We start from the raw sequence: 14,424 nt of genomic DNA, 5'->3' as shown, positions 1-14,424 counted from the left end.
AGTTGTGGCAAAATGGCTTAAGGACAACAAAGTTAAGGTTTTGGAGTGGCCATCACAAAGCCCTGACCTCAGTCCTAGAGATAATTTGTGGGCAGAAATGAAATAGCGTGTGAGAGCAAGGAGGCCTACAGACCTGACTCAGTTACACCTGCTCTGTCAGGAGGAATGGGCCAAAATTCACCCAACTTATTGTGGGAAGCTTGTGGAAGGCAACCTGAAATGTTTGACCCAAGTTAAAGAATTTAAAGGCAATGCTACCAAATACTAATTGAGTGTATGTAAACTTCTGACCCACTGGGAATGGGATGAAAGAAATAAAAGCTGAAATAAATCATTCTCTCGACTATTATTCTGACATTTCACATTTCTAAAATAAAGTGGTGATCCTAACTGACCTAAGACGGGGATTTTTACTAGGATTAAATGTCATGAATTGTGAAAAATGTAGTTTAAATGTATTTGGCTGAGGTGTATGTAAATGTCAGACTTCAACTGTATGTGTATGTCGGTCTGCCTCTCTTCGTGTTGGCTTGTATGTGTGGCATTTGTGGAAGTCCATTGTGCACACTAGAGGGTGTTAGGGTTGGGCAGTTTCCAGTATTTCCGTGAGTGCACACAAGGGGGCACTATTTCTTTCCAAACGTTAAAAAAATTCTAACAAGATACTAGCAAATTACCGTAGCAGACGCTAGCTAAATGGTAACAAGCGCAAGTGAACATAAAACAATTTGCAAGGATAGACACCCCAGCTCAGAAAGTTGTACAACTATCTAAAAAAAGTTTGCTGCATGCACAAAACAAATATTAGACTGCAGGGATCTTGATCTAGGAGGGGATTGATGGTCTCTGCTGTAACCAAGAAGCTTGATCACCACTTGCTAACTTGCCCCTTAGCTAGCAAGTTAGCAAACCAAATGCATAGTTGGAGCCCTGAGCTGGAGAGAATTTATTTGTCACATCTTAGGTAGTTCAACTTTTTAGTTAAAATATATTTAGCTGGCAAACAGTAATAAAGTTAAAAGTATAACTTGATCACCTCTCTTGCGCTGCACAACACTGGATCGTCCCATCACGAAAGCTCCTGTTTGCTCCTTGCGCTCTTTATAAAAAAATATACCATGTGACTGGCTCAATCAGCTACTTTGGGGAACTGCTTCACAATGAGAGAAAATGCAACAGGCAAAAAATAATTCAATCTGCTTTATCTATTAAACTAGTCCACAAATTCACTGCAGGTATTTCTTTAACAACTATTTACCCCCCCCAAAATGTCTATACATTGCATTTTGTTATGTTACAGCCCTGTTCTAAAATGTATTTAATAGTTTTTCCCCCTCATTAATCTGCATACATGTTTGCAAATGTATTACAACCAAAAAACAGATATCACCTTTACATAAATATTCAGACTCTTTACTCAGTACTTTGTTGAAGCACTTTTGGCGATTACAGCCTTGAGTCTTCTTGGGTATGACGCTTTAAGCTTGGCACAGCTGTGTTTGAGGAGTTTCTCCAATTCTTCTCTGCAGATCCGCTCAAGCTCTGTCCGGTTAGATAGGGAGCTTCGCTGCACAGCTATTTACAGTTCTCTCCAGAGATTTATCGGGTTCAAGTCCGGGCTCTGGCTGGACCACTCAAGGACATTCAGAGACTTGTCCCAAAGCTACTCCTGTGTTGTCTCAGCTGTGTGCTTAGGGTCGTTGTCCTGTTGGAAGGTGAACTTTCGCCCGTCTGAGGTCCTGAGCGCTCTGGAGCAGGTGATATGTGGTACCTGGTTTTCTCCAGACAGGATGCTTGGCATTCAGGCCAAAGAGCTCAATCTTTGTTTCATCAAACCAGAGAATCTTGTTTCTCATGGTCAGGAGACTATTTAGGTTCCTTTTGGTAAACTCCAAGTGGGCTGTCATATGCATTTTACTGAGGAGTGGCTTCCTTCTGGCCACTCTACCATAAAGGCCTGATTGGTGGAGTGCTGCACAGATGGTTGTCCTTCTGGAAGTTTCTCCCATCTCCACAGAGGAACTCTGGAGCTCTGTCAGAGTGACCATCGGGTTCTTAGTCACCTCCCTAACCAAGTCCCTTCTCCCCTGATTGCTCAGTTTGGCACGGGCGGCCAGCTCTAGTTAGAGTCTTGGTGGTTCCAAACTTCTTCCATTTAAGAATGATGGAGACCACCGTGCTCTTGGGGACCTTCAATTCCCCAGAACACAATCCTTTCCCTGAGCTCAACAAACAATTCCTTTGACCCCATGGTTTGGTTTTTGCTCTGACTTGCACTGCCAACTGTGGGACCTTATATAGACAGGTGTGTGCCTTTCCACAGGTGGAAAAACAAAACGAAAATTTATAATAAGGCTGTAACGTAACAAAATGGAAAAAGTCAGGGGGGGGGGGTGTTGACAGTATTGAAAATTATACCGTGGGTATTTCAGAATACCTCTCTATACGGTATACCGCCCAAGACTTGAGTGTTACCACAAATCCTTAAATGCCGATGCCAACCCCAGCCCGTCTGTCAACCCCAGCCCGTCTGTCAACCCCAGCCCGTCTGTCAACCCCAGCCCGTCTGTCAACCCCAGCCCGTCCCCTCACTCCACTTGTCTCCTCCACATAGTCTCATCCCAGTGCCACCTCCCCTTGCCAGTATACCCAGTGGCGGCCAGCCCCTACCCCTCCTCCATATCTCATGCCCAGTTCAGTTGATGAGGTCTGGGCTTTGGCTGAGGGCTTATGGGCTTAGAGCAGTGAGGGGACCCCCTGTGGTGCTCATCACCCAATCCGACCCCCAACTCCGCTCCTGTGTAGAGAATCCTCACACGGGGCACCTACAGTGCCTTGCGAAAGTATTCGGCCCCCTTGAACTTTGCAACCTTTTGCCACATTTCAGGCTTCAAACATAAAGATATAAAACTGTATTTTTTTGTGAAGAATCAACAACAAGTGGGACACAATCATGAAGTAGAACGACATTTATTGGATATTTAAAACTTTTTTAACAAATCAAAAACTGAAAAATTGGGCGTGCCAAATTATTCAGCCCCTTTACTTTCAGTGCAGCAAACTCTCTCCAGAAGTTCAGTGAGGATCTCTGAATGATCCAATGTTGACCTAAATGACTAATGATGATAAATACAATCCACCTGTGTGTAATCAAGTCTCCGTATAAATGCACCTGCACTGTGATAGTCTCAGAGGTCCATTAAAAGCGCAGAGAGCATCATGAAGAACAAGGAACACACCAGGCAGGTCCGAGATACTGTTGTGAAGAAGTTTAAAGCGATAATATTGAAATGGAAGGAGTATCAGACCACTGCAAATCTACCAAGACCTGGCCGTCCCTCTAAACTTTCAGCTCATACAAGGAGAAGACTGATCAGAGATGCAGCCAAGAGGCCCATGATCACTCTGGATGAACTGCAGAGATCTACAGCTGAGGTGGGAGACTCTGTCCATGGGACAACAATCAGTCATATATTGCACAAATCTGGCCTTTATGGAAGAGTGGCAAGAAGAAAGCCATTTCTTAAAGATATCCATAAAAAGTGTTGTTTAAGGTTTGCCACAAGCCACCTGGGAGAAACAGCAAACATGTGGAAGAAGGTGCTCCAAGTCAAAGTCCAGACCTGAATTCAATCGAGAATCTGTGGAAAGAACTGAAAACTGCTGTTCACAAATGCTCTCCATCCAACCTCCCTGAGCTCGAGCTGTTTTGCAAGGAGGAATGGGAAAAAATGTCAGTCTCTCGATGTGCAAAACTGATAGAGACATACCCCAAGCGACTTACAGCTGTAATCGCAGCAAAAGGTGGCGCTACAAAGTATTAACTTAAGGGTGCTGAATAATTTTGCAAAGTTCAAGGGGGCCGAATACTTTCGCAATGCACTGTATATAACTTTTGTTCTAATGCCCACTCTTGTCCACTGAGGGGGGCTATAGCTAGAGCTGTGGCTGCCTCCCTCCACTCACTGGGTATAGCCCCTGCTGGGAATACCCCTGCACTCCATTAGAACTAGAGCTGTGGCTGCCTCCCTCCACTCACTGGGTATAGCCCCTGCTGGGAATACCCCTGCACTCCATTAGAACTAGAGCTGTGGCTGTCTCCCTCCGCTCACTGGGTATAGCCCCTGCTGGGAATACCCTGCACTCCATTAGACCTAGAGCTGTGGCTGCCTCCCTCCACTCACTGGGTATAGCCCCTGCTGGGAATACCCCTGCACTCCATTAGACCTAGAGCTGTGTCTGCCTCCCTCCCTCACTGGGTATAGCCCCTGCTGGGAATACCCTGCACTCCATTAGACCTAGAGCTGTGTCTGCCTCCCTACACTCACTGGGTATAGCCCCTGCTGGGAATACCCCTGCACTCCATTAGAACTAGAGCTGTGGCTGCCTCCCTCCACTCACTGGGTATAGCCCCTGCTGGGAATACCCTGCACTCCATTAGACCTAGAGCTGTGGCTGTCTCCCTCCGCTCACTGGATATAGCCCCTGCTGGGAATACCCTGCACTCCATTAGACCTAGAGCTGTGTCTGCCTCCCTCCCTCACTGGGTATAGCCCCTGCTGGGAATACCCTGCACTCCATTAGACCTAGAGCTGTGTCTGCCTCCCTCCCTCACTGGGTATAGCTCCTGCTGGGAATACCCTGCACTCCATTAGACCTAGAGCTGTGTCTGCCTCCCTCCGCTCACTGGGTATAGCCCCTGCTGGGAATACCCTGCACTCCATTAGACCTAGAGCTGTGTCTGCCTCCCTCCCTCACTGGGTATAGCTCCTGCTGGGAATACCCTGCACTCCATTAGACCTAGAGCTGTGTCTGCCTCCCTCCGCTCACTGGGTATAGCCCCTGCTGGGAATACCCTGCACTCCATTAGACCTAGAGCTGTGTCTGCCTCCCTCCACTCACTGGGTATAGCTCCTGCTGGGAATACCCTGCACTCCATTAGACCTAGAGCTGTGGCTGCCTCCCTCCCTCACTGGGTATAGCTCCTGCTGGGAATACCCTGCACTCCATTAGACCTAGAGCTGTGTCTGCCTCCCTCCGCTCACTGGATATAGCCCCTGCTGGGAATACCCTGCACTCCATTAGACCTAGAGCTGTGTCTGCCTCCCTCCGCTCACTGGATATAGCCCCTGCTGGGAATACCCTGCACTCCATTAGACCTAGAGCTGTGTCTGCCTCCCTCCGCTCACTGGATATAGCCCCTGCTGGGAATACCCTGCACTCCATTAGACCTAGAGCTGTGTCTGCCTCCCTCCGCTCACTGGGTATAGCCCCTGCTGGGAATACCCTGCACTCCATTAGACCTAGAGCTGTGGCTGCCTCCCTCCACTCACTGGGTATAGCCCCTGCTGGGAATACCCTGCACTCCATTAGACCTAGAGCTGTGTCTGCCTCCCTACACTCACTGGGTATAGCCCCTGCTGGGAATACCCTGCACTCCATTAGACCTAGAGCTGTGTCTGCCTCCCTCCACTCACTGGGTATAGCTCCTGCTGGGAATACCCTGCACTCCATTAGACCTAGAGCTGTGTCTGCCTCCCTCCGCTCACTGGATATAGCCCCTGCTGGGAATACCCTGCACTCCATTAGACCTAGAGCTGTGTCTGCCTCCCTCCCTCACTGGGTATAGCCCCTGCTGGGAATACCCTTCACTCCATTAGACCTAGAGCTGTGTCTGCCTCCCTCCGCTCACTGGATATAGCCCCTGCTGGGAATACCCTGCACTCCATTAGACCTAGAGCTGTGGCTGCCTCCCTCCACTCACTGGGTATAGCTCCTGCTGGGAATACCCTGCACTCCATTAGACCTAGAGCTGTGTCTGCCTCCCTCCGCTCACTGGGTATAGCCCCTGCTGGGAATACCCTGCACTCCATTAGACCTAGAGCTGTGGCTGCCTCCCTCCCTCACTGGGTATAGCTCCTGCTGGGAATACCCTGCACTCCATTAGACCTAGAGCTGTGTCTGCCTCCCTCCGCTCACTGGGTATAGCCCCTGCTGGGAATACCCTGCACTCCATTAGACCTAGAGCTGTGTCTGCCTCCCTCCACTCACTGGGTATAGCCCCTGCTGGGAATACCCTGCACTCCATTAGACCTAGAGCTGTGTCTGCCTCCCTCCCTCACTGGGTATAGCCCCTGCTGGGAATACCCTGCACTCCATTAGACCTAGAGCTGTGTCTGCCTCCCTCCCTCACTGGGTATAGCTCCTGCTGGGAATACCCTGCACTCCATTAGACCTAGAGCTGTGTCTGCCTCCCTCCGCTCACTGGGTATAGCCCCTGCTGGGAATACCCTGCACTCCATTAGACCTAGAGCTGTGTCTGCCTCCCTCCCTCACTGGGTATAGCTCCTGCTGGGAATACCCTGCACTCCATTAGACCTAGAGCTGTGTCTGCCTCCCTCCGCTCACTGGGTATAGCCCCTGCTGGGAATACCCTGCACTCCATTAGACCTAGAGCTGTGTCTGCCTCCCTCCACTCACTGGGTATAGCTCCTGCTGGGAATACCCTGCACTCCATTAGACCTAGAGCTGTGGCTGCCTCCCTCCCTCACTGGGTATAGCTCCTGCTGGGAATACCCTGCACTCCATTAGACCTAGAGCTGTGTCTGCCTCCCTCCGCTCACTGGGTATAGCCCCTGCTGGGAATACCCTGCACTCCATTAGACCTAGAGCTGTGTCTGCCTCCCTCCACTCACTGGGTATAGCCCCTGCTGGGAATACCCTGCACTCCATTAGACCTAGAGCTGTGTCAGCCTCCCTCCGCTCACTGGATATAGCCCCTGCTGGGAATACCCTGCACTCCATTAGACCTAGAGCTGTGTCTGCCTCCCTCCGCTCACTGGATATAGCCCCTGCTGGGAATACCCTGCACTCCATTAGACCTAGAGCTGTGTCTGCCTCCCTCCGCTCACTGGGTATAGCTCCTGCTGGGAATACCCTGCACTCCATTAGACCTAGAGCTGTGTCTGCCTCCCTCCGCTCACTGGGTATAGCCCCTGCTGGGAATACCCTGCACTCCATTAGACCTAGAGCTGTGGCTGCCTCCCTCCACTCACTGGGTATAGCCCCTGCTGGGAATACCCTGCACTCCATTAGACCTAGAGCTGTGTCTGCCTCCCTACACTCACTGGGTATAGCCCCTGCTGGGAATACCCTGCACTCCATTAGACCTAGAGCTGTGTCTGCCTCCCTCCACTCACTGGGTATAGCTCCTGCTGGGAATACCCTGCACTCCATTAGACCTAGAGCTGTGTCTGCCTCCCTCCGCTCACTGGATATAGCCCCTGCTGGGAATACCCTGCACTCCATTAGACCTAGAGCTGTGTCTGCCTCCCTCCCTCACTGGGTATAGCCCCTGCTGGGAATACCCTTCACTCCATTAGACCTAGAGCTGTGTCTGCCTCCCTCCGCTCACTGGATATAGCCCCTGCTGGGAATACCCTGCACTCCATTAGACCTAGAGCTGTGGCTGCCTCCCTCCACTCACTGGGTATAGCTCCTGCTGGGAATACCCTGCACTCCATTAGACCTAGAGCTGTGTCTGCCTCCCTCCGCTCACTGGGTATAGCCCCTGCTGGGAATACCCTGCACTCCATTAGACCTAGAGCTGTGGCTGCCTCCCTCCCTCACTGGGTATAGCTCCTGCTGGGAATACCCTGCACTCCATTAGACCTAGAGCTGTGTCTGCCTCCCTCCGCTCACTGGGTATAGCCCCTGCTGGGAATACCCTGCACTCCATTAGACCTAGAGCTGTGTCTGCCTCCCTCCACTCACTGGGTATAGCCCCTGCTGGGAATACCCTGCACTCCATTAGACCTAGAGCTGTGTCAGCCTCCCTCCGCTCACTGGATATAGCCCCTGCTGGGAATACCCTGCACTCCATTAGACCTAGAGCTGTGTCTGCCTCCCTCCCTCACTGGGTATAGCTCCTGCTGGGAATACCCTGCACTCCATTAGACCTAGAGCTGTGTCTACCTCCCTCCGCTCACTGGATATAGCCCCTGCTGGGAATACCCTGCACTCCATTAGACCTAGAGCTGTGTCTGCCTCCCTCCCTCACTGGGTATAGCCCCTGCTGGGAATACCCTGCACTCCATTAGACCTCAGATGGTATAGAATACTGTATGTCATCATGTTGTGGCTATTGTCACATAGCATTCCCATAACATCCCAGGGGCCACATGGCTATAGCACCGCTGAGGCCCAGTGTTATGCTACTACACAGTAGGTCAGGGGTCGGCAACAGGCGGCTCGCGGGCCAAAACTGTCCCGCAAGTGTATTTTTTGCCCCCCCAAGTATTTTGGGAATTAATCAAATAAATACAAATCTGTTCCCAAGTATTCACACCAATAAAACATTACAAAATATATGTGAGATGTGATCATGTCTCAGTGTATGAAATTACTGTTATTTTCAAATACAATCTCTTTTTAGTCTTATTTGTGGGCAATTTGTAGTGTGCATATTATTATAATTATCTTCTGGCACACCGATCGGCCCACAGGCTAGTTGCCTACCCCTGCAGTAGGTGGTTCCACTAGTGTGTGTGTGTGTGTGTGTGTGTGTGTGTGTGTGTGTGTGTGTGTGTGTGTGTGTGTGTGTGTGTGTGTGTGTGTGTGTGTGTGTGTGTGTGTGTGTGTGTGTGTGTGTGTGTGTGTGTGTGTGTGTGTGTGTGTGTGTGTGTGCGTGCGTGACTAAAGGCACGCAGCACAGTCTGGTACTGAATAAGTTATAAGCTGCAGACCGATTGGAAGCCTGAGGCTGAAAGATAAACTTCACAACGCTGCCTGTGGAGAATTGACTCCAAACTCCAGAGCTTGTCTGTGTAGAGAATGACTCATTTAGAACTCGATATGGGGAAACTCATTTGATCAGTACAATATCTGAATGCATCTTGCGTTCATGTTTACCCCTGGAAGACTCACCTGCTGGTGAGGGGGGGGGGGGTGTCCTGTTATGACTCACCAACCATCTCTTGTCAGAGACACTCATGGGAAGAATAACAACTGCCGTGATAATTAACAAACAAAACGTCCTCTGCTACAAAAGTCATGAGGTATTTATGTATTACAACTAAGTCATGGTTATGTTGAGTGTCTCATGTTACCCCATGTGTGAACATTAGCATAGCACGCTAGCTAAGCGTGTCTGCACTGAACAGAGTTGTGAGGATAAGGGCTGGGAACCTGGTGGAGTAGAGGTGCTGCAGTGACCTTATACGTGCCGAACAGCACCGTCGTGCTGAATTAGTCATGGAGTCAGTCACACCCCTGGAGACCTGCAACCTGTGGGCTCTGGGGATACGGTGCCACGCCCTGGTTCGGTACTTGGAGAGAACCACGACGGCTACCAAGACAATCTGTTGCTGTTCATCACAGGAACAGCTTCAACAGCTCCCCAGAGCATTGAGGGAGCGGCTCTAAGTGCTCCTGCATTGTCTCTCATCTCTGCTCTAACATACTAGGTCCGTTTCTGTCATGTGGTGCTTGATTAATGTAAAATATGATAAAGAGATGCTCCATTTGGAGTTTCAGTATTCAAAAGGCCAGAGAGACAACTGGGGCAAAGTGTCCCAGCCTTACTGGCTAATCACTTCCTCTAAAACCCTTCCTCCTCCATTGCTCCCTCCTTCCATTCCTCCTCTCCTCAGAACTGGCACGACTTACCCGTGCAGCTTGGCAGCGTGGGGCTCTAGAATTGAATTTTAGCTAGACTGAACAGTCCAGGAAAGAAAACAATCTCATATTAATCACAATACGATTTACCTTAAATCTAATGTCAAAATGTTGTATCCACCTAAGCAGAATACCCAAAAGTAATTATTTACCTTTCTGTTAAAAATAGTCATAAATTGCTGAGTTGTATTCACTTTTGAAGACACCAGTTCAAGTACACAGTACAGACACTGTATCATAAAAATATAGAAAATCCTATAGGATTTCATTCCTATTTAACAAAAGTAAATATTCTAAATATAGTAACAATCAAATGCTAATTGACTTAACTTACTATAATATTTTACCTTGTTTATCACTGTAAAATCATTATACTTCGTGACAGTAGAAAATTGGCACCGTTTCATATAGCTGACGACAGAGTATTTTCAGCCCTGCGTCCTCTGAGCGGCGCAGAGACATTCAAATGCCTGTCGACTCGTTACAACTTCAGCTTTAAGCACCAAGTCATTTTGTCCCTCTGTGACCACGAGATCTGGTCTAGTTTCGATTCTGCAAAATCGCTTGGTATTGTTTCATGTTGAGAGCTCTGAATCCATATAAGAACACCACAGCAAGATGAGACAATGTTTTTGCTCCAATCGCTAGTCTCCCGTTTCATATGTCGTATTGTAGGTGGAGCTGCAGGATTCACAGGCGGACGAAATGTATCCTTTGTCTGGATAGGCCAGAAAATGTGGCATGTCGCGCCTTATTCAAATGAGGTGTCAGAAGCGGGACAGCCAGAGCCTTCACAGAGTGCACAGCAATTGATGTTGCACCGTTCAGAGCGCTCTGCACACAAACATTTCAATGCCTTAACTGTACTATAAAACTGTGTGGTCTGTGCCAGTTTCTGTATACTTGACCAAATTGCTGTGTTTGTGTCTGTGTTTGCTGAGTTCAATTACCTACTCACTACGAAGTAAACACAGCTTTCTCCTCCTCCTAAAATGTCATTCAGTACACCAGGATGTCACTAGGGTAGCATGGAGTCAGCAGCCAAAAAGCCACAGTATTACCAGTCCCTCAGTGGGACTATTCATTCACACAGGGGTTACTGAGGCAACGGGCCAATGAGGATGCATGACTGATTTGACACCCATGTTGCATTTTGAGTGTTCAGTGGCAAAATGTGAAATTGCAGCTCGTACACTACCAAAGTTCAGTTATATTGAATGGACCATCAATAAGCGTCTACTGCTGTAAAGATGTACACAATGTCTGTTACTACTCTCATTTCTTAGACTGCATTGTTGAACTTGGTTTTGTTTTCAAAGTAAGTGAGCCCTTTGAAGTTCAAGCTTTTGTCTAGATGAGAGAGGGAGAGCGACTGTATGCATGCTTTAAACTCTCTTCCCTCTTCACACACGAGGTGCCCTGGGCGATGGCTGGCCAGACGAGGCTTGCATTCCCACCGACCTGCCATTCACCCAAAGCGTCTCCACAGTGATCAGTCGCCATGCCAGCCACCTGGCGGCCAGCCCCGAGGACCGCCCTGACTCTGGCTGGCCCCTCCGAGAGGCCTCGGCGGTGGGGGAGGAGAGGGAAAGCAACGAAGGAAACGACCGCAAACAACAGCAGAAGAAGAAGAAGAAAAGGAGGCCCCGGGATGATGTGTACGACCTGGTAGAGAACAGGGACCACCCGGAGGCTCAGGCTGAAAACACACCCCTGTCAGAGGGCCACCACAGGGTCTCCCCCCGCAAGGACAGGGACAGGATGGATGGAGGCTGGGAGCGCGAAGAGCCAGGGAGAAGTGGAGGCAGGGGAAAGAGGGGCAAGAGCAGGAAGAAGCTTCCAGAAGAGTGGGGAGTCACAGCTGAGCCCTTCATGCCCTCTTCTGCCTCCTCTGCCAATGACCTCCCTGAAGGGGTGTTAGACCAACTAGTGCCCCCCATCACTCATTCCCAGCCCCTGGAGAACCCCTACTCCAACATGGGGCTGAGTCCTGCCAGTGAGGAGTTCTACGGGGGCCTCTTCCCTCCATCTCTCACCCAGGACCTGCTCTCTCTCACAGCTCCCACCTCCCCTCCACCGGCCCTGAGCTGTGAGCTACTGCCTACCGCCCCTGTCTCCATGCCCACCAGTCAGGGAGACTACTCGCCCAAGAACACCTTCCCCATGGCCTCACATCCAGGAGACCCATTCACTGCTAGCTACCAAGACCTGCTCATGGATACAGAGAACGCTAGCATGGGCAATGCCAAAGAGGCTTTGTCCACAACCTTTCCCCTAGATTCCCCAGTTCATGAGTCGGGTGTCAAGGTGGTGTTTGATCATGACACCCCCATGCACGATGTCCATATGAAAAATGCCTTAAGTTTAAGCCTCACCCGCCAACCAGATCGTGGCCTGCCCCCATTGGAGAAGTTCAGTGAGCTCACAGCGACCGCTCCCCCTTTCTCCCCCTCCGACAGCTCCTGGCTCATCAATGACTCCAACTTCAACAACGACTCCTTTGAGTTCAGTGACATCACTCCAGGGCGCCCACTACCTCTTGGCCTAGCCTTCGACACACCCAGCCCAGCCCCCCTCCGCTCCCCCAAAACCATACCCGAATATCACCCCAGGGAGGGCAAATCCCCATCACAGAATATACCCACTAAGTCCCCCTCCTCCTCTTCCACCAAAAGCCCCACCTCCCCGGGGTCTGGTCTGAACCCCGCTGCCAAGCCCTTCTTCCCCAGCTTTGCCGAACTCACGGAGCCCCTGGTGGTGGTGGCCCCCATGTCTGAAGGTTTGTTGCAGTGGCATGTGCTCTCCACTAGGGGGATTGGAAGATTAGAGGAGTAGCCCCGTACCTTGCATGGGCATGTGGCGCTAAGACTGGGCTGGGACCGACTCAATAGCCCAGTCTAGACAGCCTGACTGACTAACATACAGGTTCCCCGAAAATATACACTGTCCGAGGGGCTTGGCTTTTTTGGGGGGTGTTTTCCTCTCACCCACAAGGCACTGCTGCGTCTGGGCAGTGCTGGAGTGTTCTCATTAACCCTATGGTGTGCTACTAACCACCACACACAGCGTCACCAGTTTCCCCGGCACTTTGTTTCATAACCAGACCTCTCTTCCTTCCTGCTGTATCCAGGTGTCTCTGATAACAGTCTAGTGTGTGTCTACTGGACCTCCGTGATTCGTCTTTGTCTCCTCTGTGTTGAATTAACATTGGTTTCCTTGTCTTCTTCTCTTTAGCTAGCATTTCCTCCAGAGAGGAACCTCTAAACAGTTCTCTGGATGTTTTGTCCAAACCTGTGCAGTGCATGACCGCTCTCTAACCAAAGCATGCCTGAATGAATGTACACTCCAATCAGATTCTCATTGTCTCCTTCTCTCTTTCCATGTCCTGGCGATTTTCATATCCCTTTTGCCTCTACGACGGCCGCCCCCAATAGGTGAGTCAGAAATCTCCTTGATCTTTTTGGGGAATATATTGTGGGAAATAGGGATCAATATTTTCCTTCAAATCTACCAAGTTTCAATACTGGGAATAATTCATATTAATCCTGAGAGGCCCAGGAAATATCACAAAATCAGAAGTTCCCATTTAAAGCGTTTAGAACCATGATATGGTCATTATGCCAGGGTTCTCCCTTCATTAGAGGGGTGCTGCTCCACCATGTAAAGAATTGAAACTGATATTTGGTCATGATAAAGTAACGATCCAATGACATTGTTGTGATTTGCGAAACGGGCTGTTCACAAATTCAGAGCATTCTCCCGTGCCTCTATTAATTCAGCACATTTCAGCGGTGGTTCTCGACGCAGAGCGCACCCGGGATGCACAGAGCGCACCCGGGATGCACAGAGCTCACCCGGGATGCACAGAGCTCACCCGGGATGCACAGAGCGCACCCGGGATGCACAGAGCGCACCCGGGATGCACAGAGCGCACCCGGGATGCACAGAGCGCACCCGGGATGCACAGAGCGCACCCGGGATGCACAGAGCGCACCCGGGATGCACAGAGCTCACCCCGAGTGTAGCTTTGTAACAGCAGTCAAGCAAAATTCAAAATGACCAAAGTTGCTAAACTTGCAGGATAACCTCCTTCAGCGAATGACAGAATCTCTCCGGTATTTGGCCAAATGGAGTTGATAATTATACAGATAGCAGATCAGTTCATGAATAAACCAAGAGATGAAGAGTGGAAATAGTTGAAATATCAAGGTATCTTCACCAATCTTAGGGACCAATTCTGTTTAAAAACCAAATCCATATGTACTCTTATTGTTGATCACACATTCCCTACCGCAGATCTCATATGGGCAGCAAGAAACGAGACAGAGAAGCGGGTGAATTGTCATAGTAGGCGAGAGAAGTGCTTTGATAAAGCGACCTATGGCTTACAGAATAAAGTTAGGACTTTCCATGCGAGACAGGAGTGGGGATTTTGGGTTTCAGTGGGATTAGGACCGGATAGAAAAAGAACCTAATCTAGGACAGGAGAGGGGAGTATTTTCCCTCGTGCCTTTTTTTTACAGACTGTGACAGAAATGCCTATGTAGTGAATTGTCCGTAGGCCTATCAAATGTGTGACTGTCCAAAGAGTCACAATGACAGCTCAAAGAGGCACACATTATTTTCTAAGCTATACTGTAGAGGTTTCCTCTAGGGTTTATTAACTTCCTTCGGGTCGCGTGTGCAGTAATGCGTGTGCTTTGAATTCACGGCGACTTTGTGTGAATGAAATATTCTCGAGGCTTCTAA

The 14,424-nt window shown here is 49.7% G+C and overlaps 1 protein-coding gene across 8 annotated transcripts in view; it reads left to right on the top strand.

The window, feature by feature from the left end:
- The window catches only part of LOC124039665 (microtubule-associated protein 4), an 87,236-nt gene that overhangs the window by 30,345 nt on the left and 42,467 nt on the right, over nucleotides 1-14,424 (top strand). For all 8 annotated transcript variants that reach the window (XM_046355870.1, XM_046355869.1, XM_046355873.1 and 5 more), the window contains one exon: nucleotides 11,090-12,454. In XM_046355870.1, the coding sequence (XP_046211826.1) occupies nucleotides 11,090-12,454 (1,365 nt within the window). The remainder of the gene's footprint in view (nucleotides 1-11,089; nucleotides 12,455-14,424) is intronic.

The sequence above is a fragment of the Oncorhynchus gorbuscha genome, linkage group LG07 (genome assembly GCF_021184085.1).
Source record: "Oncorhynchus gorbuscha isolate QuinsamMale2020 ecotype Even-year linkage group LG07, OgorEven_v1.0, whole genome shotgun sequence".
Taxonomy (NCBI): Eukaryota; Metazoa; Chordata; class Actinopteri; order Salmoniformes; family Salmonidae; genus Oncorhynchus; species Oncorhynchus gorbuscha.
This window is presented reverse-complemented; position numbering and strand designations above follow the sequence as displayed.